Raw genomic sequence first — 27,650 nt, 5'->3', positions numbered from 1 at the left:
CTTGCCAATCTTCAAATGCTCTCTGTCTAGCATTTTCGTATTCCTGAGAAGCTATAAACCTATGCATTTCTTGCATCTCATTCCCCCCTCCTACATTACCTTGTTCCTGGTTTCTCTCTACCTGTGGATGTCTACCATTGTATCGTACTGCGGCGTTATTTCGCCGCTTCAAAACTTTCACACCATGGTATACATTTAAACCTATAGTGTCGCGGGGTTCCGGCTCTTCTACTAATAATCCCCCCGACTTATATCCACACCGAGATATTCACCAATCAAAGTAATAAAAATACCACCTCCTATTATGCTATGTGGATGCATCCCCCGAACCATAGCTGATAAATAATAACCCACACAATATGGTATACTTACAGCGCTGTGTGGGTCTCGAATACACATATGGTAAAACAAATCTTGTTCATTTACCTTTTCTTTGTTTTTACCCCTTTGTGTAATCGAATTAGCTAAAAACCTATGTATTACTCTTAATTCGGCTCTATCTATGTCCAAATAAGAGTAGTTTCCCCCTTTGAAACGGTGATGGCTTGTCATTTGACTCCACACACCGTGTGTATCAAAATTCTCATCTATCTTTCTACCGTTTAGTATCAATCCTCTACAATCGGCAGACGCTAACTCCTCAGGCGTATATATACGTAAAGCCTGAGCCATGTCCAATAAAGACATGTGGCGCATCGAACCGCCTAACAAAAATCTAATAAAAGAACGATCGGTTAAACTAGCTACCCGATCATTCAACTCTATACTACATAACAACTCTTCACACCATACTTTATATACAGGTCTGCGTATGGTGAATAAACATATCCAGTCATTAAAAGAAGAATTACCATACCTCTGTACCAGTAATTCCCTAATTGGCCCGGCCAATTCTACAGCTTCCAAGGGTCCCCATTCTATGACCCTCGGTACCTCAACAACCTTGGAATGAAGAGTATGCAAACCCCGTTGATATTTTGGATAATCTATCCAAAGTCTGTCAAATCTCAGGTTCGGGTGCAACTGTTCCAAGTGCATATCTGAAAAGGTCATGACTGGATGAAGTACATCCTGCTTGTAGTAGTTATCTACCTCCTGTTGTTCCAAGTTCTCAGCAGGAGCATGGCGGGCTTGGGATGAAGATTCACCCCTTTCATTCTGCAAAACACATCAAACACAAATTTTGTGCATCCAAATATGCATTAGTGTCAGCAAAATCATCAATCAAAATAATTACAATGACATTATCAATTTATATCAAACTTAAGCCTATTTTCACATTTTTATCAAATCTACACTTTTTCAAATAAGCATATACGAAAATTTTCGCCAAGTTCATAAGCATTCAACTTAAATAACATGTCAAAATAATCATTACTAGCAATCAAACAAGTCTCAAATGGCATTATCTTTCAAAAATCAAGTTCATGAATTTTGGACTTGAAAAAGTCCACTTTAATTCTCAAAATCATGTTTAGGCTCAAAGTTTGGATCATTTAACTACCTAGACATGTTATACTACTAAATTTAGCAACAATTCATGACAAAAATCGGCCATAACCTGTTTATATCAAAAAGCCCCAAATTGCTCAAGAACACAAACCCTAGATCATTCAAAATTTGAAGTTTAAGGCTTCTAATCATGTTAAACAGCATCAATCTAGGTTATACAAGCATAATACATAAACAATTTAAGTCTAATTACACTAGAAAGCATCAAAATCAAATTGGGGAAAAATAGCTCAAGAACACTAAAATTCGAATTAAATGGTGTTTAGGTGTAGAAATTTACCGTTTTTCTTGAGTAGTTCTTAGATATCATCCTTCTCAACATGATTTTAGCAAAAAATTTGGTGATTAACGGTTAAAAATTGAGATTTTTGGGGGTGATTTTCGGTGGTTTTCGTGGGTTTTTCGCAGTATTTTTCGGGTTATTTTTGTGTTGTTGAGTGTACTGATCGTTTCAGCTGTTTTTATTTTTTTTCTGGGTTTTGGTCCCTCCGCGAGTCGCGGAGTTTTGCACTGCAAACTCCGCGAGTCGCGGAGTTTACCCTTTTTTTTTTTTTTTTTTTTTTATAATCTTTAACTTATAAACAATTAAGAAATTAATTTTTAAAATTTTGTTTCCCTTGTTATTTAGGACGAGGTCGTTTCGGATCGATGTCCTAGTCCGTCCCTCGACAAAATTTTAAAATTTGTCTTTTTGTAGCGATTGTTTTAAAAGCTAAGATTTTTGGGTTTTTTAATGTTTTTGGCATACTTTAAATCAATAAGATTAAAAATAATGATAATAAAAGTTCTCGTCCCTTCCTCGGGTAAAGCAATTTCGGTTCAAAGACCTAGTCTTCAACTTACGACGAATTTTAAAAATCATATTCTTAACTTAATGAGATAAAGTAAATTTTTGTTTTTAAATTCACACAACATAAATATAAAATTCAAAATTAATATTAAAAATTCACACCAAACTCAAAATTTAAAATGCATAAAATTAAAAATTAATATTTTAAAAATTCACACCAAACTTAATTTAAAAATTTATAAATTCATACCAAACTTATATTAATTTTTCAAATATTTACAATTTTAAATATATTGTTTTTACAAAGTTTACAATATTAATTTAAGATTTAAATATTAAGATTAAAAACATAATAAAATTAAAAATCTTTTTGTCTTTTTATCCCACTTTAATCAATCAAATATTATCAAAAATATGCGCCCCTATTTTCGGTAAAGTAATTTCGGTTCCAAGACCTAATTTAACTCATGACGAATTTTTGAAATATTTTGGGTTGATTGATTAAAGATATTTATACCTTAGGAATAAACGTTAAATTTCGCAGTGATGTAATAAATTTTTGAAGGATATCAATAATTTCGGTCGCCAAACCTAATTTTATTTAATACCAATTTAATACTTTTTAGCGAACAAATTAGCGTTTATTATCAAAAGGTTAAAAATAAATAAAAATAAAAACTGTACAGACATACCTGTGAAATAGATTTCTTAGTTATATGATCTATTATATTCATAAGATAGTCGATTTAATTGATTTTCCATGGCTGCATAGGCGTAACCTCGAGCATTCATTGTCTTTTCTTCTAAACATATGAACGGTCCGTCTCTGCATAAAGTAACAAATTCGGTATTTGAATAGGTTTGATTATTTGAACATTTACCTCCATGTGACCATTTTCCGCATTTGTGACATCGTTCTAGGTGTCGTGCTCTTCTTTTCGCTGCGGATTTTGATTTTCCTTTACCAAATTGTAACTTATTATCTTCGCATCTGGATCCTTTTCTAACTCCGTCCATTCTTTCTCTGATTACTGATACTAATTCACTCGGTAGTATGTCATTATTTCTTTTAGTGATCAAAGCGTGTAACATTAGACCATGATTTAGTTCACAGGCAGTCTTCATTTCGTAAAAACCTAAAAAAAATAAAAATTCAGAATGGGGGGAGAAGACTAGTTCTTTAGGGTCTGCTAGGGAAAGACCATACGTGTTCCATTTTCGAGAACTACACGAAAACAGACAATCTAACTCTAACAGAAATACATATTATCCTTTAAAGATTTGATTCTCCCCACACTTAGTTAGCTGTGGTGTCGAAATTGTGATTAACTTCGTTGTCGACTTCCATCGGACCCTGTATGTAATGTTTAACTCTGTGACCATTAACTTTAAATTCAATCCCATTTGAATTTATTAATTCTATCGTTCCGTATGGGAAAACTCTTTTGACTATGAATGGTCCAGACCATCTTGATTTCAATTTTCCAGGAAATAGCTTGAATCGTGAATTGAAAAGAAGAACTCTGTCTCCTTCTTTGAATTCTTTTGAACTTCTGATTCTTTTATCATGCCATTTCTTCATTCTTTCTTTATAGATTAACGAATTTTCGTATGCTTCATGTCTTAATTCTTCTAATTCGTTTAGTTGACTTAATCGTAGACGTCCGGCTTCATGTAAATCAAGATTACATGTCTTCAAAGCCCAAAATGCTTTGTGTTCAATTTCTACTGGAAGATGACATGCTTTTCCATACACAAGTCTAAAAGGTGTGGTTCCAATTGGAGTTTTGTAGGCTGTTCTAAAAGCCCAGAGTGCATCCTCCAATTTAATGGACCATTCCTTCGGATTTGATCCTACGGTTTTCTCTAGAATACGTTTTAAAGCTCGGTTTGTATTTTCAACTTGTCCACTTGTTTGTGGATGATATGCGGTGGAGATTTTATGAGTTACTCCATATCTTTTAAGAACTTTCTCAAGTTGATTATTACAGAAATGAGTACCCCGATCACTTATTAAAGCTTTCGGTGTTCCAAACCTTGCAAAAAGACGTTTTAAAAAGTTGACTACAACTCGTGCATCGTTAGTTGGGAGAGCTTGTGCTTCCGCCCATTTAGATACATAATCAATGGCTACGAGTATATATAGATTATTATGAGATTTTGGAAATGGACCCATAAAGTCAATACCCCAAATGTCAAATACTTCACATACTTGGATGACATTTTGTGGCATTTCATCATGTTGACTTATTTTTCCGGTCCTTTGACATGCATCACAGGATTTGCAAAGAAGGTGTGCGTCTTTGTAAATTGTAGGCCAATAGAATCCAGCTTCATAAACTTTTCTTGCTGTTAGTTGAGGCCCATAATGCCCTCCTGTTGGTCCTGTGTGACAATGGTTTAAAATTTTACTAGCTTCATCTCCAAATACACATCGGCGTATTATTCCATCGGGACAACTTTTAAACAGATGTGGATCTTCCCAGAAATAGTGTTTTATATCACTGAAGAATTTCTTTCGTCTTTGGTACGATAATCCTTTTTCAAGGAATCCACAAACTAAGTAGTTTGCATAGTCTGCAAACCATGGGATTTCTTTATAATCTATCTTCAATAGATATTCATCAGAAAAGTTGTCTTGTATGGCCGATTCATTCAGAACTTCTAACTCAGGATTTTCAAGACGAGAAAGATGATCAGCGGCGAGATTTTCTGCTCCTTTTTTATCTCGGATTTCAATATCAAACTCTTGTAAGAGTAAGATCCAACGGATTAATCTTGGTTTAGCATCTTGTTTTGAAAATAGGTATCTAAGAGCAGAATGGTCGGTATAGACCACCGTTTTTGCTAGAACGAGATATGATCGAAATTTGTCAAAAGCAAAGACAATAGCAAGGAGTTCTTTTTCAGTAGTTGTATAGTTCGTTTGTGCTCCTTGTAACGTCTTACTAGCATAATATATAGGATTTTTTCAATCCTTTGTCCTAAAACGGCTCCCATTGCAAAATCACTTGCATCGCACATTAGTTCAAATGGTAGATTCCAATTTGGTGTTATCATGATCAGCGCATTAGTGAGTTTTTCTTTAAGAATATTAAAAGATTTGATACATTCATCTGAAAAGATGAATGGCGCATCCTTTTCTAGGAGTTTATTCATAGGAGTGGCAATTTTAGAAAAATCTTTTATGAAACGTCGGTAAAAACCGGCATGCCCTAGAAAACTCCTAACTCCTCTTACATTTGTGGGATGTGGAAGTTTAGCAATTACATCTACTTTAGCTCTATCCACTTCAATTCCTTCTTTTGAAATTTTATGTCCAAGAACGATGCCTTCTTTAACCATGAAATGGCATTTCTCCCAATTAAGTACTAGATTTGATTTTTCGCATCTAATTAGCATTCGTTCCAGATTAACTAGACATGATTTAAATGTATCACCGAAGACTGAAAAGTCATCCATGAATACTTCCATGCATTCTTCTATCATGTCATGAAAAATCGCCATCATACACCTTTGAAAGGTTGCAGGGGCGTTACAAAGTCCAAATGGCATGCGTTTGTAAGCAAAAGTACCATAAGGGCACGTGAATGTGGTTTTCTCTTGATCTTCGGGTGCTATTGGAATTTGAAAATATCCGGAAAATCCATCTAGAAAACAATAGTAACTATTTCCGGCTAATCTTTCCAACATTTGATCTATGAAAGGTAAGGGAAAGTGATCTTTTCTGGTGGCATCATTTAATTTTCTATAATCAATACATACACGCCATCCTGTTACAGTCCTAGTAGGAATAAGCACATTTTTCTCATTTGTAATGACAGTCATGCCACCCTTCTTAGGCACGCATTGAACTGGGCTTACCCATGGACTATCAGAGATTGGATATATCAAACCTGCATCTAGCAGTTTAATAATCTCTTTCTTAACTACATCTTGCATATTAGGATTTAGTCTTCGTTGGCGTTGCACATACGTTTTATGACCTTCTTCCATAAGGATTTTATGTGTGCAATACGAAGGACTTATTCCTTTAATATCATGAATCTTCCATGCAATGGCTGGTTTATGAGCTTTCAACACAGAAATGAGTTGTGATTTCTCATTTTCAGTAAGAGAAGACGATATTATTACAGGTAATTCAGATTCACCATGTAAATAAGCGTATTCCAAATGGTTTGGAAGTGGCTTTAATTCTAATTTCGGAGGTTCTTCTATCGATGATTTATATCGATATCTGTCTTCTTCTTTTAGCATTTGAATTTCTTCTGTTGTTGGTTCATATCCATTAGCTATAAGTGTAGCTAACATTTCAGCTTCATCAATTGGTTCATTACCTTCTCCTAAAGAACATTCTCCTGTTCCTTGTAATTCTGGAAATTCTTCTAATAATTCTGCATGTGCATCTATAGTTTGAATATAATAACATGTATCATCTGCAGATTGTGGTTGTTGCATTGCTCTATCAACTGAAAAGGTAACACTCTCATCCTCTATACTTAGGGTCAGTTTCTTACCGAACACGTCTATCATTGCTTTAGCCGTGTTTAAGAATGGTCTTCCTAATATGAGAGGAACTTGAGAATCTTCTTCCATGTCCAAAACAACAAAATCTACTGGAAATACTAAAGTACCAACTTTAACTAGCATGTTCTCCATTATCCCTCTAGGATATTTTATTGATCTATCGGCTAGTTGTATGCTTATTCTGGTTGGTTTCAATTCTCCAAGGTCTAGTTTAGCGTATAGTGAATACGGCATTAGATTTATACTAGCACCTAAGTCTGCCAATGCTTCTATTGAACTAAGACTACCCAGAAAACATGGAATTGTGAAACTTCCTGGATCAGATAGTTTTTCTGGTATCTTATTCAACAGCACTGCTGAACAATTTGCATTCATAGTGACAGCCGAAAGTTCTTCCATTTTCTTTCTATTCGTGATTAGATCTTTCAAGAATTTAGCATATCTAGGCATTCCTGAAATTACATCAATGAAAGGAAGATTTACATTTATCTGTTTAAACATATCCAAGAATTTGGATTGCTCGGCTTCAAGTTTTTCTTTCTTCATTTTACTCGGATAAGGAAGTGGTGGTTGGTATGGTTTAACATAAGGTTTATCCTTAACTGTGTTATCTTCATTAACCTTTTCAACTACCGGTTCTTTTTCCTTATCTTGATCAGGTTGTGGTTCTTGTGGAGTAGGAATAGTTTCATCAGAAGTTACAGGTATTTCAGGTGGTTTAAGTGTTGTACCACTTCTTGTGGTAATAGCTTTAGCTGTTTCATTCCGGGGGTTAGCATTTGTATCGCTTGGTAGACTTCCCGGTTTTCTTTCACCTATTAACCTTGCTAGGTTACTTACTTCTTGTTCCAGATTTTGAATAGAAGCTTGTTGATTTCTAAATGCTTGAGCATTTTGTTCATTTGTTTGTTTTTGAGATGTGAAAAACTGCGTTTGAGTTTCAACTAGCTTCGTCATCATATCTTCTAAATTTGGCTTTTTATCATCGGTTTGTTGTGGTGGTTTGTTTTGAAAATTCGGTCTTTGCTGATTGTAAGTATTATTGGATACTTGTTGATTGCTAGGACCTTGTTGGTTATTGTATGGAATATTTCGGTTATAATTCTGGTTTTGATTGTAAATCGGTCTTGGCGGTTGATAATTATTCTGATAATTATTTCCAGGCCTTTGGTTTATGTATGAAATATTCTCTCTTTGTTCCATTGTTAATTCAATACTTAGACAATCTTTTGTCAAATGTGGTCCTCCACACTGCTCACAACTAATTCGTATTGAGTGAATATCCTTAGTCATCTTTTCCATTCGTCTCTCGAAAGCATCTATCTTTGCTGAAATGGAATCTAAGTCATGGCTAGAATCGGCTCTAGCTGCTTTAGATGATCTAATGATATCTTTTTCTTGATGCCACTCATGTGAGTGGGAAGCAGTATTATCAATAATTTTGTACGCATCAGTTTCGGTTTTTTTCATAATAGAACCACCAGCTGCTATATCTATGTCTTTTCTTGTAGTGATGTCGCATCCTTGGTAGAATATTTGTACTATTTGACAGGTGTCTAAACCATGTTGCGGACATCCTCTTAACAATTTTCCATATCTTGTCCACGCCTCATATAGAGTTTCATTTGGCTTCTGTGTGAACGTAACAATTTCTGCTTGAAGTCTTACGGCTTTAGATGCAGGAAAGAATTGTTTAAGAAATTTATCAATTAAAACGTCCCATGTATCGATCGCCCCTTCAGGTAACGATTCCAACCAATCTTTGGCTTCTCCCTTTAAAGTCCAGGGAAATAACATGAGATATATCTGTTCATCCTCCACTTCTCGTATTTTAAATAGTGTGCAGATCCTATTAAAGGTACGTAGATGTTCATTTGGATCTTCCTTCGGCGCACCACTAAATTGGCATTGATTAGTCACCATGTGTAAAATTTGTCCTTTGATTTCATAATCTGGCGCATTAATGTCTGGATGAGTAATTGCGTGACCTTGGCCAGTGCGTTTAGCTCTCATTCGGTCTTCCATACTTAAAGGTTCCAGATTCTCCATAATTGAATTTGTTGAATCGGTATCAATAGATGATTCTGATTTAATAGTTCGTTCCTCAACAATCTCTGTTTGAATGATTGGTGGTTCCGGAGGAAAGTTTAATGGTTCAGGATCTATGAACCGTTCCTGAATATTTTCTGGATTCTCAATTGTGAGGTTGGGTTCAAAAAATGGATTATCGGTAATTTGAACTGAAGTACTTGGTCGACTGGATGACGATTCTAAAGAAAAATCAACGGCGGTTATATTTGTTAAACGATGTCTTGATCGAGTTACAGGTGGTGAACGTACAAAAGGTGATGAACGTCTTGCTCGGTGCATTCACAGAATATCCTATTAGTTTTTAAAAGGAAAGAAAAATTATAATAAGTTATCCAATCAATAGACTTTTCTGATTTTGCCCACGTTTCGAATAGCCAAAAGATGCAGCAGAGGGGCAGGATTCGTTTGGTCTCAATATAATTGAGGACTGTTTGGCTCCAATAACCCGGTCCACGTACAAATCCAACTATTACTACGAACCAGAAAATTTTGATGTCTATTAATTTAACCACTCAAAATAAATTTTCGTAATTTTAAGAAATTTAGATAAGAAGTAGAATAAAAATCTAAGTCCTAAAAACTAGAATGGCGAGAAATAAGAAAGAAAAAGATTGCGCGTCGAAAAATGTCGAAAAAGAAAAAATGGTTGAAAAATAAAAGGTGACGGAAAAATAAAAGAAACTTATCAAAACTTAAAAATACTTAACTAATTTAACCTTATTACTACAACTAACTTAAAATTATAATCGCAAATTGAAATTACTAATTGGAATGATAATTGGTACATAGTAAAAGGTCTAAAAATATTAAAGCTTACAAGGAAAAACTAAATCTCAAATGGAAATAACTTAAAAAGAAACTAAAACTTAAAAAGGCGTCGCAAAATTCTAAAGCACCTAAATCTTAGTCTAAAGAAAAAGCACTTAAGGAATTCTACGGCAAAGCCTAAAAATCTAGGAGTAAAAATAACTATAGCAAAAACTAAGTTTAAAATTAAATATGAGCTAAAAAATACAAATATTACGCTACAATGATTAAAAAGGGACAAAATATAAAAATATACAAAAAGTTGTAAAAAGTACAATTTTTATAAAAAATATTATTTTTATATTATTATTTAATAAAACTACAAATTTTACAATTTTATTAAAACTAATTTAACTAAAATACATAAATAAAAAGTATAAGTAAAATTAAAACTAATAATAATAATAATAATAATAATTATAATTAGGTTAAATAATAATAATAATTAAAAATAACCCGTAATCAATGCTTGATTAGGGTTTTGTCCGTGTGTCAGAAGGTCTCCGCGAGTTGCGGTGACTAATGAGGAAAACCCCGCGAGTCGCGGGGTTCAGTAATTCAGTTGACAGGTAGTAATTTTTACGCGTTTTCTTTATTTTTTATTTTATTTTATTTTATGTTTTCTGTTTTTAATTTAAATAAACGATTTTAAAATAAAACTTATATTTTTATAAACTAAAATAGAAATAAAGAAACTTATAAAACTTAAATATTTAACAAAATCTTAAAAATACTAATATTTTTGTTTTTTTTTCTTTTTATATTTTCGAATATTTAAAACGTATTTTTACAAAAACGACTTTTAATAAAAGTAACTAAAAATCTTTTTTTTTTTTTATATTAGCGTTGCGCTTCCGGCGTTTAAGAGTTGTTTTCCCGGCAGCGGCGCCAAAAATATACTTGATGCGAAGCGAGGTGTATATAAAATAGTTATTATTTTACTAGGAAAACACTATTAAATACGATACAATTTTACACAAGATATTTATTTATTTATAGAATGGATATACTTAAACCTTGCTACAACACTTATAGGCAGTGTACCTAATCGTACAGTAGTGTAGTTTTTAGTAAGTCCGGTTCGTTCCACAGGGAAATCTTTAAACAAAGCTCAACGCTATATTAGTTTACTTTTATAAAAATACAAATATATATATAAGTAATATTATTATTATAAAGGGGGTTTTTACCGTTTAATGACCGGTTTGTCGATTTTAAGACTTTAGTCGCAGTTAAAACCTAATGTAAAATATAAAATAAATACAAGACTTAAATTAAAGCGTAAAGTAAATAACGATAATGAAATTGCGAATAATAAAAGTGCGATAAAATAAACTTGCGATAATTAAAAAGTAAGATAATTAAAAGTGCGATAAAATAAAATAAATAAAAGTGCGATAATTAGAAGTGCAATTAAATATAAAATAAAGGAAATTAAATATGAAATAAAAGAATTATGCTTATTTAAACTTCCGTAATCATGATGTTTGACGTGTTGATTTTAGTTTTATGCCCATGGGTTAATTGTCCTTTGTCCTGGATTATTCAATATGTCCGTCTGGTTTTTGTCCATAACAGTCCATCAGTCATAAATATAAATTGCAAGTGTCCTTGTCAAATTATTATTATACCCGAAGATAAATATTCCAACTAATTGGGGATTCGAATTGTAACAAGGTTTTAATACTTTGTTTAATGAATACACCAGGTTATCGACTGCGTGTAAACCAAGGTTTTACCACTTTGTTAACAATTACACCAATTACCCTTGAATGTAATTTCACCCCTGTTTTAATTATTCTAGTGGCTATTAATCCATTCCCGTGTCCGGTTAAATGAACGATTATTCGTACAAATAAATACCCCGCCCATCGTGTCCGATCGAGTGTATATGGTAATTTATAGGGACGCCCAATTGTAAATCTTTATATTAACATTAACAAACTTTCATTTAGTTAAACAAATATAAAGCCCATTAATAGCCCATAGTCTAGTTTCCACAAGTGTCGTTCTTTTGTCCAAACCCCAATTATGGTACAAAGCCCAATTACCCAATTTTAGTAATTAGCCCAACATCATGATTACTTCGTTTTAAATAAGCATAATAATAACTTAGCTACGAGACATTAATATAAAAAGGTTGAACATAACTTACAATGATTAAAAATAGCGTAGCGTTACACGGACAGAATTTCGACTTACACCCTTACAACATTTGCTAACATACCCTTATTATTAGAATTATAATTAAAATTAAAATATAAATTATAAATATAAATATATTTACGTATGAAGAGGAAGAAAAAAGATGTGTTAAATTTGATCAGAATTCGGTTGGCTTTATAGCCAGACTTGATTTTTGGGGCTCCGCGACTCGCGGCAAAATGCCCTTAAAACTCCGCGAGTCGCGGAGAGGTATTTACAGCTCACACCCTTGGAGTTTCTTGCTGCCGACGGTTTTTATTATATATATATAATATATATATAATTAATATAATTAATTATATATTATATTATATTTATATACATAGTTAACTTGTAATTTTTAGTCCGTTGCGTCGAGCGTTAAGAGTTGACTCTAGTCCCGGTTCCGGATTTTCGAACGTCCTCGCGTACAATTTAATATCTTGTACTTTGCGTTTTGAATCTTGTACTCTTGTGATTTCGAGACGTTTCTTATCAATAATTGGAACCTTTTTGATTGTCTTTTGTACTTTTGAGCTTTTTGGTCGTTTGCGTCTTCAATTCGTCGAATCTGTCTTTTGTCTTCACCTTTTATTATTTAAACGAATATCTCTTGTAAATAGAACAATTGCAACTAAAAGCTTGTCTTTCTTGAGGAATAATGCTATGAAATATATGTTCGTTTTTAGCATTATCAAATACAAGATTCAAAACGCAAAGTACAAGATATTAAATTGTACGCAAGGACGTTCGAAAATCTGGAACCGGGACTAGAGTCAACTCTCAACGCTCGACGCAACGGACTAAAAATTACAAGTCAACTATGCACATAAATATAATATAATATTTAAATAATTCTTATAATTATTTATATATTATATAATATATTATAAACCGTCGGCAAATTAAAAGACAAACTTGTGTGAGCTGGTTTTACAAACTCCGCGAGTTGCGGAGTTTGTAGTGAAAAAATTACGCGAGTCGCGGAGCCCCAAAAACTGAAAATGCCTATAAAGCTCGCGCATTCTGATCGTAAAAAGATATCCAAAAATCTCTCTTTCTCTATATGTAAACGTATATATATATAATTTATATTTTAATTTTAATTTTAATTTTAAATCCTAATAATAAGGGTATGTTAGTGAATGTTGTAAGGGTGTAAGTCGAAATTCTGTCCGTGTAACGCTACGCTATTTTTAATCACTGTAAGTTATGGTTAATGTTATTTTTAATTTAATGTCTCGTAGCTAAGTTATTATTATGCTTATTTAAGACGAAGTAATCATGATGTTGGGCTAAAAATATTAAAATTGGGTAATTGGGCTTTGTACCATAATTGGGGTTTGGACAAAAGAACGACACTTGTGGAAATTAGACTATGGGCTATTAATGGGCTTTATATTTGTTTAACTAAATGATAGTTTGTTAATTTTAATATAAAGATTTACAATTGGACTTCCCTATAAATAACCATATACACTCGATCGGACACGATGGGCGGGGTATTTATATGTACGAATAATCGTTCATTTAACCGGACACGGGAATGGATTAATAGTCTATGGAATTATTAAAACAGGGGTGAAATTATGTACAAGGACACTTGGCATAATTGATAACAAAGTATTAAAACCTTGGGTTACACGCAGTCGATAACCTGGTGTAATTATTAAATAAAGTATTAAAACCTTGTTACAGTTTAAGTCCCCAATTAGTTGGAATATTTAACTTCGGGTATAAGGATAATTTGACGAGGACACTCGCACTTTATAATTATGACTGATGGACTGTTATGGACAAAAACCAGACGGACATATTAAATAATCCAGGACAAAGTAAAATTAACCCATGGGCATAAAACTAAAATCAACACGTCAAACATCATGATTACGGAAGTTTAAATAAGCATAATTCTTTTATTTCATATTTAATTTCCTTTATTTTATATTTAATTGCACTTCTAATTATCGCACTTTTATTGTTATTGTATTTAATTGCACTTTTAATTATCGTACTTTTTAATTATCGCAAGTTTATTTTATCACACTTTTATTATCGTTATTTACTTTACGCTTTAAATTAAGTCTTGTATTTATTTTTAATATTTTACATTTGGTTTTAACTGCAACTTAAGTTTTTAAAATCGACAAACCGGTCATTAAACGGTAAAAACCCCCTTTTTACAATAATAATATTACTTATATATATATATATATATATATATATATATATATATATATATATATATATATATTTGTATTTTTATAAAATAAAACTAATATAGCGTTAAGCTTTGTTTAAAGATTTTTTTTCCCTGTGGAATGAACCGGACTTACTAAAAACTATACTACTGTACGATTAGATACACTGCCTATAAGTGTTGTAGCAAGGTTTAAGTATATCCATTCTATAAATAAATAAATATCTTGTGTAAAATTGTATCGTATTTAATAGTTTTTTCTAATAAAATATAAGCTATTTTATATACACCTCGCATAACATCATATACCTATTATAAATAATAAATATATCAAAAAAAATGGAAGCTAATTGAATCGTACAATTTCCTATTACTGATTTCCAATCAAAATGCTTTCATTTGAATTATCATCTAATAATTATAAGTATGTTAAATAAAATCACTAATAATAATAATAATAATAATAGAGTTAATTATAATATTAAATAATTAAGAAAAAAAATATACTGATATAATAATATTAATAATAATTATAAAAGAAAAGATAAATTCAATGATAATTAATAATAATGGTAATTGAATAAATGAACATAGGTTCAAAGTTTTCGAGACTCCACATTAAAGACTTTACTTATCGTGTCGGAAACATATAAAGATCAAGTTTAAATTTGGTCGGAAATTTCCGGGTCGTCACAGTTATTATTATTATTATTATTATTATTATTATTATTATTATTATTATTATTATTATTATTATTAAGATTAATATTATTATTAATCTTATTATTATTAGTATTATTAATTAGTATTATACATAAAATACTACGACGAGGTTATGAGCGTGTCACATTCAAAAATAGTTTTCAAGCGGGATAAAGCTAAGGAAATTATGGGTTATAGCTATGGAGGTTATGGGTAATATTCATGGGTACTGTTCGCAAGTCAAACCTAGTGTTTATCATCTCTGTTGCGTCTACGTACTTTCCTGCAATATTGAATCTCAATATTGATACGTGAGCATTCATATCTTATCTTTTATATATTAATTGTGTATCCATGTCTAGTGCTCGAGTATATATATTTATATATGCTTGTATGCTAAATTTCATCGTTAAACAGTTTATAATGAATCACGAATTAAATACATATATTACTGGAAAAAGGTATATGATATGCATGTTTTTGGAAAGCTGGCGAAAAATCAATGACTTTTCATTTAGATATCGAATAGTTTCGATGAACGGATTAAAAGATATGATCAACTGAATTATGATTGACGATAATTGAAATTGCTTTTAAATCTGCAAGTAATATTTATACAACTTGTTTGTAAGATTGATTAATTGGATTTTTGAATATTACCAACCAAGTAAATGAATCCTTATATAAGGTACGTCTCGTTTTGTTGAACTATTGTCAAAATTGACTTTTTGAAACGACTTTGGATAACTTTTGTATGTCGATCTCGAGCATTAGGATTGTGATACACTATGACCTGACTTAGCTTGATAGACATTTATTGACCAACATATGTTCTCTAGGTTGAGATCTACGGTTATTTGGTAATCCGAGTTTCGGTCACATTTTGGTGAACGACTTTATATGCTACTAAGGTGAGTTTCATTTGCCCCCTTTTTAATTGCTTTTGCAATCTATATTTTGGGCTGAGAATACATGCACTTTATTTTAAACGCAATGGATACAAGTACATACTAAATTCTACACCGAGTTTGAACCGAAAAACCCTTAGCTTTGGTAACTAGTAACTGACGGTTATAAGAACTGGTGGGCGCGAGTAGTTATATATGGATCCATAGGGCTTGACATCCCCGTCTGTTCCAGGTATAGAAACCCTAGCCTGAACTATAAAACAGATGTATGCTATTTGAGTTTAGTACACGTTGGTTTGCGTGTATTGTGCATGTTGGTTGCATGTATGTTAAAACAGGGGTACTTATTATAACGTTAAAGTTTAGCTACCAGGGTGCTCAATCTTGTAGAATATTTTGATAAACGTTTCTGGATGAAACAACTGAAATCTTGTGATCCACCTTTATGTACAGATTATGCAAAACATTAAAACTATGAACTCACCAACCTTTGTGTTGACACTTGTTAGCATGTTTATTCTCAGGTTCCCTAGAAGTCTTCCGCTGTTTGCTTATATGTTAGACAAGCTATGTGCATGGAGTCTTACATGGCATATTTTTCAAGGAAACGTTGCATTCACCAAATCATCACCATGTATCTTATTTTGACTGCATTGTCAACGGAAGTATTATTGTAAACTATTATTTACTGTGATTGTCTATATGTAGAAATCATCAGATGTCGAAAACCTTGGATTATATATTCATTTATGGTATACCTTTTCAAAAGAATGCAATGTTTATAAAACGTATCATATAGAGGTCAAATACCTCGCTATGAAATCGATGAATGACGTATTGTCCATATGGATTTGGAGCGATCGTCACACCATCGAATGACAAACTATCTCTCAATGGATGATCCTCTTCTAGGTATATTCTATGGCCAAAATAAACAATTTTGGACAACACGTGTATACAAGGAGTGTCGACATTACATATAGGGCATGCATAATAGCCTTGGCCACTCCAACCGGACAAACTACTACGAGCAGGAAAATCATTAACGGTCATTAAAAGCATGTCACGCATCGTGAAGACACTGTTTGTGTGAGAATCTTTTGTTACGACTCCATCAGACCAAAGATCTTACAATTCGTCAACCAACGGTCGTAAAAAAACATCTATGTCCTTACCGGGTGATCTAGGACCAGGAATTAACAGTGTGAGCATGAATGTCGACTCTTTCATACAGAGCCAGGGAGGCAAATTGCAGGTTGTCAATATGACAGGCCACATACTATAACTATTAGACATGTTGCCAAATGGATTAAAACCATCAGTGCACAACCCTAATCTAACATTTCTAGGCTCTCGTGCAAAATCTGGATACCTTGCATCAAATTTTTTCCATGATGTACCATCTACCAGGTGACGCATCTTACCAACTTCCTTACATTGACCCGTAGCATGCCAAATCATATCTTTTGCAGTCATACTTGATTTATATAACTGTTGAAGTCTTGGAGTCAATGGAAAGTAACGCAACACCTTGTGCGCAACTTTCTTCCCACTCGTGTTTTCATCTTTCCATCTACTCGTTTTACATACTGAACAATGGTTCAGTTTTTTGTTCTCTTTCCAAAATAAACAACAGTCATTCTTACAAACATGGATCGATTCGTATCCTAACCCAATCTCACTCATTTTCTTCTTAGCTTCATAGTGAGACGATGGGATTACAGAACCGGGAGGAAATGCAGTTTTAAGGAATTGTAGCAAATGGTCAAAAGATGTATTGGTCCACTTAAAATCTACCTTCATATGCATCATCTTTGCTAAAAAGTTAAACGAAGACATCGGACAACCAGCGTATAGCGGTGTCTCGTCAAGTTTATCTAATTCTTTAATTCTATCGTTTCTAGCATGTGGTGCACTGGTTGTGTTACTTGGCTCATCGACATCTATGGTGTGATCATCTACAAAACTATCATCCCAAAGATCGTTGACTAAATCATGCAACCTATCTGTCGGTTCAGGAATGACATTAACTATTGGCGGTGGCAGAACGATCTCTTCACCGTTCCACTTCCATATCTTATAACGTTCACTAAAACCATTATTATGTATGTGTATTCTAATGATATTTGGTCTTTGATATTCATGGTTATCACAATCCTCACACGGACAACGACATTCACCTTCGGTAGTAAGGTTTTCGCTACATCTATTGATGAACAAGTCAAGACCAGACTAAAATTCACTAGAACAACGATCCAAAGCAATCCAACTCTTATCAATTGACATTTACTGCATTTATATAATTACAAGTAACAAATGAAATATCAAACATATACAAAGGCTTTCAAACATATACAGAGGCTATAAGTGTTAAACTAAGGCTAGTGGTGTGTAGCAGGTTGGTTACCTAACCCACTTTTTGAATATGTGTCTCACATATGAATGTGTATATTTGATTTACTATTTAAGAAAAATTCGGCAGCATTTACCTTCAGCCCCCAAATATGCATCTGAAACACATATTCGTAGGGCAAAAGGAAAATGTTACCGAATATTTCTTAAATAGTAAATCAAATATACACACTCATATCCTAAATGAGACAACACATTCAAAAAGCAGTCCCAAAACGGGGACAATCCGAAATTAATTTCTAAATTAATTTCGGACGGGTGACCTACGGTTTAAACGGGGAAGAATTAGCATACCGAAACTAATATCATACAAAGCATACAATTTAACAAGTATTAAACTTACAATATCTTACTAACAAATAACTATTTAACAATTAAATAACTTACAACATACAAATTACTAGCTTACAAGTTAAAATTAACTAACAAGAATCTAATTAACTAATCAAGTATCTAACTTACAAGTATCTAACTTACAAATTACTAACTAACAACTATCTAACTTACAAATTACTAACATACAAGTATCTAACTTACAAATTACTAACTTACAACACACAAATTACTAACATACACATGAAATCAAAATTATTAAACTTTAAACTTACAAATTCCTAATTTAAAATTCAACACTAACAATTATCCTCCAAAAACTAAAAACCCTAACAACATAATTCGAAATTAATGTTAAAGAAGCAAGTTTAAACAAGTAATTAGCATATTAAACAAAGAAATTGCACAAATTGAAGATATAGCAAAAATTAGAAAAAAACAAGAAAATATGAGAAAATCACTAACTTTGATGAAAGATTTGTGAAGAAATTAGAAGGAAATTGGTGGAAATTGATGGATTTGGCCGGATTTTAAGCAAAATCGTCGAAGGGTTGTTTGGTGGTGATGTGGGTGTAAAGTGTGGGCTGTTAACAGAAAAGCTGCGACATGGGTTTTTTATTTTTTTTTTACGGCGATTATCGCCGCTAAAAATCGCCGTAGAAAATGCCTGTAAGTGAGGGAAACTTGAATTTTTCGTGAAAATTTCGGTGGGAGCTTATCTGCGGCGATGGTCGCCGCTAAAATGGATATTTTTTAAATTTTAATAATTATAATTAGTTTACTAATTAATTTATATATATATATATATATATATATATATATATATATATATATATATATATATATATCGCAGAATATATATAAAATGTAATTTTTATATTTAAGTTTATAAGTTAGTCGACCGCACATATTATCGTCATCACCGTCATTAGCGTTATCATCGTCATCTTCATCACCGTCATCATCATCCATCACTGTCATCATCGTCCATCACCGTCATCACCATCATCGTCCATCGTCGTCATCTTCATCATGGTCATCACCGCCATCACCGGCATCACTTTATTAACGTTACTTGATGACGTTACTTTACGACGTTATTTGATGACGTTACTTGATTAGGTTTCTAGTTTCAGTTTCTAGTTTAACTTATTTAACAATGTGTTTTAGTTTCTAATTAATATGTGTTGAAGTTTCTAATTAATTAATATATGTGTTGAATTTTCTAATTGAACGATAATTAACCCCTAATTAACATATCAACTAATTGGGCGGGAAACACTTTGTGGAAGTATATGTTAATGGCTATTTAAAGACTATCCAATGCACCCATGTGTTCCTTCATATCCACCAACTCAACTCAGTTCTCTATCCCAATTACACAATGAATCACTCTGTGATCGGTAGACCTATTAGTGAAGGTCGTGAGGTTAATCTAGAAGATCTTCCAGAAATCGAGCACGAATTCGAAAGAATGGGTTGGCTTACTTTCATTCAGGTTAATAAGTACTTGTTTCCTCTACTCGTCTATCAATTCTATTCAAACTTTCAATTCATTAATGAACAAACAGTGAGGTTTCGAATCTTTGACCATCCATATGAGTATACTCTTCAAGAATTCGGTGCACTATTGGGCGTTCCATTTGATGGTATAAATATCTATTATCCCGGTGAAGACCTTCAAGATCTTCCTGAGGGTATCGTACCACATCAAATAACCATACTTATATGCCGTACTTGTGTTCCATACAAGAACATAGTACGTACGGACATCCTTGATGATTATATTCGTCCTGAAAGATATATTCGTCCACAAGAAATGAAGTTATCTCAAGTAACATGTACCACAATGATCCAAATGTCAGTCGTTTGTCAATGACTGAAGCTTTGATTCACTGGTGCATGACTCACAATATTAGAGTTAATATTGCTCATTTAGTCGCTTCCCGAATGAATGAGCTTCATAATGAAACAAGACCTCTTCCATTTGGAGCGTTTTTTAGTCGTTTATTTACTAATATCGGTGCGGTTAATGGTCTTGTAGGACGACGTCTTTTAAGTATGGTACCTATTGACATTTCTTTCATTGCTGAAACTTCGGCAGCATCGGTCTCGGGTTCTGAAAATTCGTCCACTAGGTCGGATGCTCGTAGTCATCATCATCGCCGTGGTTAGTAGTGTGATTTAAGTTCAGTAACTTTTTAAGATCGTCATTTAATAATTTATGTTGAAGTGTGTGTTTAATTCAGTAACATCGTATGACCTTTATTTTATGTTTGTCGTTTGCAGTGCTTAATTCACAATCTTTGTATAATATTCGATTGAATGTTTGTCGCTTGTCCGATGTTAATTAAAGTAAAACATAAACGATACAACATAAAAGCGATACTAATAACATAAACGATAGCTTATAAAACGATACTAACACTTGAAAACTAGAAAATGACAATAACATAAACGATTTCATTCAACATTGCTTATAAAATGATACAATTAATACTTGGAAACTAGAAGATGACAATAACATAAACGATACAACATAAAAACGATACTAATAATACTAAACTTAACAGTTTAGTAATAATACTAAACGATACTAAAACATTTCTTCATCTTCTTCGAAAACTAAATAGAGAGAAATGCGATTGGAACGTCAATTTAATGTCTCTTTTATACCGTTCCACTCATCTTAGGTATGGAGATATTTAGCGGATAATTCCGGAACATAGTCATCTTCGTAATACAACACGTCAGGTCCTCTAAACCTGCGTGGCGAATATCAATTTCTCTGAATATAGATTGAGAACTACGGGCATAATCATAATCTCTCCTTTCATTACGGAAATTACTTCCGTAATAAACTTTCAATGAGACAATCATCGGCGCAACGATAGTCATTTTGTGTATTGTTTGTGTGTGTATTGTGTGTGTTTGATGATAAGTTGTTTAGCCTGTTAAATAGAAAAAAAAATCCTTGTTATTTGTGGCGACTCTTTTGCGGCGAGGTGCAAATTGGAGGGAATTTTTTTGTCAGAAAAAAATTTGAGGGAAAAAGAACCATTATTTGTGGCGACATACATCGCCGAAAAAAAAAATTTCAACGCTTTGACCGTCTGTCATAAAAAGAAAATGTAAAAGAAAAAAAATTACCGATTATTTGCGGCGAGGGGTAAAAAGTATCGCCGCAAAAAAGGTGGACCCATCTGTGACCAGAAAAGCAGTCAAAGAACGTGAAATGTTTTGGCGTTTAGTGACTTATTTGCGGCGACCTCAAAGCGCCGCAAAAAAGGGTCGACGCCTGTTCTGTTTTTTCTTGTAGTGATCCCCATAACTAATGAACCGCATTTGGGCTGCAAAATAACAATTCATCTATATATAATTTTTTTAATCTGGAACATTTTAATATCGCAATTTCATCGGTATCAATTTTTTAAAAAAAGACCCACTTTGGCACTGTTTTATTTTGTCGCGGATTACTCGTGTGATCATGGTAACCCCCATTTGGTTTCATCGGGTTCGCGTTCAAAGGCAAAGAAAAGTTCTGAGGTAGTTGCTGGTACTTCATATGCTTAGCTTTAGGTGAAGAAGAATCTATTATTTTTAGCATGGCAGAGGACGGTATGATTGGTGCTAAAAGGGTCAGCAGGATGAAGATACTTTCTATTCAGGATGACCCAAAATGACCCAAATACTTAAGAAACTTGTGGGTTACCAGCACCACATTTGCTGTAGAGGACAAAACTTCCATTGAAAATGGTGGCAGTCACACAACGTCTTGCGTGTTCCAATTACATTGATGACCATGATATGCAAATCATCTGAAATGACAGACTCTGAAGTTAAATATAGTGAATGAGGTTATGAATTGTATCAACATTCAAACTCGACAGGTGTGGGGTAAAATAATTTACCTCAATAAATTCAGATGTGGTGCGAGTCGCAGGTTGCTACTAGAAATCGTGCAAGGTGCAACCAGTTGTCTTTGGTCAAGATATATTATTAGACCTAAAATGGAAAAACAGAATAATTTAGTACCACCAACAAGACTTATGCTATGGAGACCTAAAATATGTATATTTACACAATATGTAAATTCAAACAGGAAGCTAGGGAATAATTTTGATGAAAAAAAAAAAGAATTACAAATTTGACGCGATGATAAGTATTATAATCAACGTTCTATAAACAAGTTATGCGTGATGATCTTCCGGTGCTTATATTGCCTAAAAGATTAAGCAAATGCATATATAGTTCACAAGTCAATTAAGGGGTTGTAACTAATCAAAGCAATTGGTGATGATTAGCACGTACATGGCTGCTTAAGAGGCTGTATGCGAGGATTTTTATGAGATTACATGAGTGCACAACGATGAAAATAAATAGGTCAAATTCTGTACAAGTTGAAACAGATCGCTCGAATTGAGTTGACCCGAAACACATTTTTGTCAACAGGCACATTGAGAACATACCTGCAGATATAACAAAACCGACATTTTCAGTCAACTATCTTCCATCAGATGCAGAAAGCAACTTTGCAACTTTATTCGCTTTCTTTAATTCCCCTTTCGAACATAGTGAAGCGAGAAGCCCATAATAAGCCTCAAAATCATCATTTTCACGATTTAAAATCAACGGCTCAGATCCAACAACACGAAAATTTCCCTCAACGCCCTTTTTCCCAACCGGAAAAAACATACGCACTATCTCATCAAGAATCTTAACAACTCCTCTAATATTTCCCTGATCACATAAAGATACAATAAACTGGTCCACAGACTTATCTTCATCCCCTGTATCAACTTTTTTTAACATATCAACAATTTTTTCGATTTCAAGCATATCCCTTAAAATGCTTCTAGATTCTTCCATTCTTCCCTTTGAATACAACCCTTTAATCAAATAAAAAAACCCCATTAAATCTGGTAAAAAACCGTTTTTCCTAGAATCAAAATAGTACACAAGAGCCCCTTCCATATTACCATTTCGACAAAAACTTTTAATCACTACGCTAATTGTAAACTCATCAGGTTTTATACCATTTACATGTAAATCATCCACTAATTTCAATACCCCTTCCAACGTTCCAAACTTACTATAACCGTTGATTAACGAGTTGTAAACATGAATATTTGGCTTCAAACCCTTCAAAACCATTCTTTCAAGAAACTTATTGACATCTAATAAATAACCTTCTTTGCTTAAGGCATCAATAAGCGTAGAGTATGTGATTTCTGAGGGGGGCACGTTAATCTTTTCTAACGAGTCAAATAGTCTAAAAGCTTCGACAAAGCATCCTTGTTGGCATAATCCATTGATAAGTGAATTATAAGTAACGATGTTGAGGTTAACTCCGTTATCTTTAGCTAAAGTGCATACTTCTAAAGCTTTTACAATATGTCCTTCTTTACAAAGACCGTTAACAATCACAGTGTAATCAACAACATCCATGAAGGGTAATCTCTCTTTTGATCCCATCAAAAGTTCAAAAGCATCATGGGCCCTACCACTCTTTATTAGTTTCTCAAGAACAGAAACCGCGAAAGTCAGATTTTGTGTTTTAGCGTTATCCGTTTTGAGAAATTTGATGGCAATATGTACATCTTTCATACACAAATGATGTAGAATGATTTTGCTTACTTTAGGCTCAAAAATCCCAATTTCTTTCACAAAATCACTTAAACATATCGTGCTAACATTTGCGTTTTGATCATTAGTAAGCGATTCCAATAGCGAATAATAAGAAATAACGGTCACACCAATTCCATATCGTCTCATGATCGTGTACAAATCAATAGCCGATTTAGAAAAACTTCCATCACATAAAAAACAAAGAGCATCATTGCATAATTTATTGAAAACACCATGATCCAATTTCTCAAATTTTGAAACGATATCTAAAATTCCTTCGAGGCCCGATACTCTTAAAATCGACTGTAATAAAACTCGATAAATACCAGGATCTAAAGGCATGCCTCTTTCATTAAGCTCTATAAAGACTTGAATTGCCATATCGATCATATTGTTCTTACATAAGCCATTGATCATGCAATTGTAACAAGCTACTGAACCCGATGATGATGTCATTCTAAAGTCATCAAATACTTGAAGTGCCTCCTCAATTCGACCAAATTTACAGTATCCATCAATCAAAGTACAAAAAGTAACATGATTTGCAGTCAAACCCATCTCGGGCATCCGTTTATAAACGGTGTATACATCCTCAAACGACCCTACTAAAAATAACGCTTTGATAAGCACGTTGCACATAACAACGTCCATACGAATTCCGGCTTCTTCAAGATTATTTTTCGTCATTATCAACCCTGTAGAATCTTTTTCTCTAATATACCCATGTAATAATGTACTATATGTAACAACATCTGAATCTATACCTTTCGAAATCTCGTATGCCTCAGTTGTTCTCCCATATTTACACAACCCGTTAATAATTGTGTTATATGTGACAACACTTGCATGAACACCGTTTTCATTCATTTCATCCAGCAAACGAAACACACCATCGAAATCATGTATCTTACAAAAACCGTCAATTAACGTAGCATATACAAATTCATCTAGTTTGAATCCCAAATTCTTAACAAGCTTGAACACGTTTAAAGCCTCTTGTAACTTACCTTTCTTGCAAAATCCCAAAATAATCGCTGTATAAGTTATCAAATTCGGCTTAACGCCTTCTTTATTCATCTTATGTAAAAACCCCAACGCCTTTTCGACAAGTCCTTCCTTTGCAAAACCATCAATAAGTATTGTGTAACTAACGGTATCCCTATCTATCTTCTTTTCAACCATTTCTTTATGTTTTTGTAAAGCCGAATTCACAATTCCTGCCCTAAAATACTCATAAACCAAACTACCATAAAACACAACATCGTATACTAATCCATCTTTCTCAATCCTATTAACTAATTCGGAAACTTTTTCAAATTGTTCCAATCTACAATAAGCACTCAAAAGACAAGTATAACTTACAATATTCATCTTAAAAGCATCAGACTTTGCAGTATTTTCATAAAACCCTATAGCAAGTTCATACCTTCCAATATTAACAAATCCAGAAATAACAGAACTTACAACAAAATTATCAAAAGGGTATTTAAATCTTTCATCAGTCATCACTTCCAAAACCTCAATTGCTCTATCCATTTTACCTTGTTTACAAAAAGCACTAATTAATGTACAAAAAGTAAAAGAAGAAGGCAAGATACCGTCAATTTTCAACAAATCTTGCAAAACTGTAAAACCCCTTTCTGGGTTTTGTGCATCTATACAAAAGCCTTGAATTAATGCATCCAAGATATGATTTTGTACAATCTTTGGGCTTTTTACCACCTGGGTATTGATAAAACTGACTACTTTTTCGTAATTACGTTGCTTGAGAAGAGCTTTTGTGTAAATTGAGTGTGTGATGTGGTTTCCTTTGATTTGGTTTGAATTTAGTTGTGATATAAAGTGTGTAATGAATTGATATTTACTGGTTTTGAAGAGATAAAGGAGGAAATTTGTGTAATGTTTGAGAGTTGGATTGAAACCAGTTTTGAAAAGAGTTGGAAGTGAAGATGATGTGAGAGCTGAAAATCGTTTGTATTTGGAGAAAATCATTTGTTGGGGAACAATGGATGCTTTGATTCATTTCATTGTCTTTGTAAGATGAATTCAGTCTTCGGGGGGTGTTTGGTTAAGCTTATTAGTTGATTTAGAAGGAACTTTGAATAAATAAATTACAATAGAAGTGCTTAGATGAAATTTAATGGGGCCATGTTTGTCATCAAATTTTTTAGAATTTTTAAAAACTTTTAACTTTTGAGTTTTAAATAAAAACTCATATTTAATAAAAGTAAAAGGTTTTATTTGATTGCAAGAGCTAAATGTTTTTTGAGGGAAGTAAAAAACTCCATTAAGCTCCGTTTTTTCTTAAACGCTCTTTCATCTTGCGTTTAAGGAACAGAATAAACTTTTGGGCCCTTAATGTTATCAGGAATATTTATTGATGAATGTTATTTCTTCGAGCATTTTCAGGTCAAAATAATAACATTTATCAAAAAGTGTCTTTTTTAAATATTCATATTTTCACATGATCTTAAAATTTGTAAACCTTTTTTTTTTTTAAAGAAAAATAATACATTAAAATTTACTTTTCCCTATAAATATAAATATATAATTTAATTTTATAATAATTATAATTTAACGCCCTTAAACGATATTTTTTTTTTTTTTAAATGGTGACCGCTGTCATACCCCGTCCAAATTCTTCTGAACGAATACAATAACATCCGGTACCGTTGCGATGAACGAACCTCTATATGCCATGAACGACTCCATATAATATCTTTAAAATGAGCAAATGCACAGCGGAAGATTTCTTTCGTACCTGAGAATAAACATGCTTTAAAGTGTCAACCAAAAGGTTGGTGAGTTCATAGGTTTATCATAAAACAATAAAATTCATCATTTTGATAGACCACAAGATTTAAATTCTGCATGGTACAAATGGGCCCGAATCATATACACGCCTGTAATGTACATGCGATATCTTTTAAATACAGTACACCTTTCTCGTGTACGAAATCATCTTTCATAAATCTTAGTATCCGTACACATATCTTGTGCACAAAAATAACATACACATAACCTGTGTATAAAATCATTCTCTCGATACATAACATTCACTTTTCATTGCTTTCATAGCTTGGCTTGGTAACCGACCTTAACATATAATGCGCATAATAATATCCCCAAAACAGAACATCTCGTCTGTATAATAATCATATAAACTTCGAAGTACTAAACACCACGCCCACTAGCCCTTCCGTCTAGTGAACATTCTGGGTGGAGGTGTTAAACCCGGTAGCTACCTTTAGGATTCGCGTCAATTAGGTGTGCACTAATTCTCAAAATTAGTGATGTTCCCTAATTCTTAGGTTACCAAGCAATAATAATCAGGGAAAAAAATTCATATCAATTGTGGCAATTATCACGTCCACATAATTCAATGGTGGCAATTATCACGTCCATATAATTCATTCGATGAATGTTTTACTTGTGTCTATCTCGTCAAACATTTATAAAAGCATTTCATGTATTCGCAGTTCAAAATGTATTTCAAAAGCATTTAATAAAGCAGTTGTAAAAGTAGCGCATGTATTCTCAGTTCCAAAAATATAAG

At 33.0% G+C, this 27,650-nt stretch overlaps 2 protein-coding genes across 2 annotated transcripts; both read right to left on the bottom strand.

The window, feature by feature from the left end:
- Positions 1 to 16,849: 16,849 nt before the first annotated feature.
- On the bottom strand, positions 16,850 to 19,438 carry LOC139887756 (uncharacterized). Its single transcript, XM_071870814.1, has 2 exons — positions 19,374 to 19,438; positions 16,850 to 17,927 (listed from the first exon to the last, which is right to left on the bottom strand). Exons 1-2 carry the CDS (start codon positions 19,436 to 19,438, stop codon positions 16,850 to 16,852), a joined length of 1,143 nt encoding a protein of 380 aa, XP_071726915.1.
- Positions 19,439 to 21,216: 1,778 nt separating this feature from the next.
- On the bottom strand, positions 21,217 to 26,124 carry LOC139890688 (pentatricopeptide repeat-containing protein At5g57250, mitochondrial). The gene is made up of 3 exons (XM_071873596.1): positions 22,936 to 26,124; positions 22,378 to 22,471; positions 21,217 to 22,284 (listed from the first exon to the last, which is right to left on the bottom strand). The coding sequence occupies exon 1, from the start codon at positions 26,084 to 26,086 to the stop codon at positions 22,970 to 22,972; it is 3,117 nt and encodes a 1,038-aa protein (XP_071729697.1). The 5' UTR covers positions 26,087 to 26,124; the 3' UTR covers positions 21,217 to 22,284; positions 22,378 to 22,471; positions 22,936 to 22,969.
- Positions 26,125 to 27,650: the final 1,526 nt, after the last annotated feature.

This window comes from Rutidosis leptorrhynchoides, chromosome 2 (genome assembly GCF_046630445.1).
Source record: "Rutidosis leptorrhynchoides isolate AG116_Rl617_1_P2 chromosome 2, CSIRO_AGI_Rlap_v1, whole genome shotgun sequence".
Lineage (NCBI taxonomy): Eukaryota > Viridiplantae > Streptophyta > Magnoliopsida > Asterales > Asteraceae > Rutidosis > Rutidosis leptorrhynchoides.
The sequence above is the reverse complement of the archived record's forward strand: the minus strand, read 5'-3'. Positions and strand labels throughout refer to the sequence as shown.

Excerpts from the sequence above, each read along its gene's own strand:
- LOC139887756 (XM_071870814.1), bottom strand. The coding sequence starts at position 19,438 with ATGGATGATGATGACGGTGATGAAGATGACGATGATAACGCTAATGAC. Across the intron at positions 17,928-19,373 it reads GACGGTGATGACGATAATAT|ATGTAGCGAAAACCTTACTA; the intron begins GTGCGGTCGACT and ends GTTCATCAATAG.
- LOC139890688 (XM_071873596.1), bottom strand. The coding sequence starts at position 26,086 with ATGATTTTCTCCAAATACAAACGATTTTCAGCTCTCACATCATCTTCA.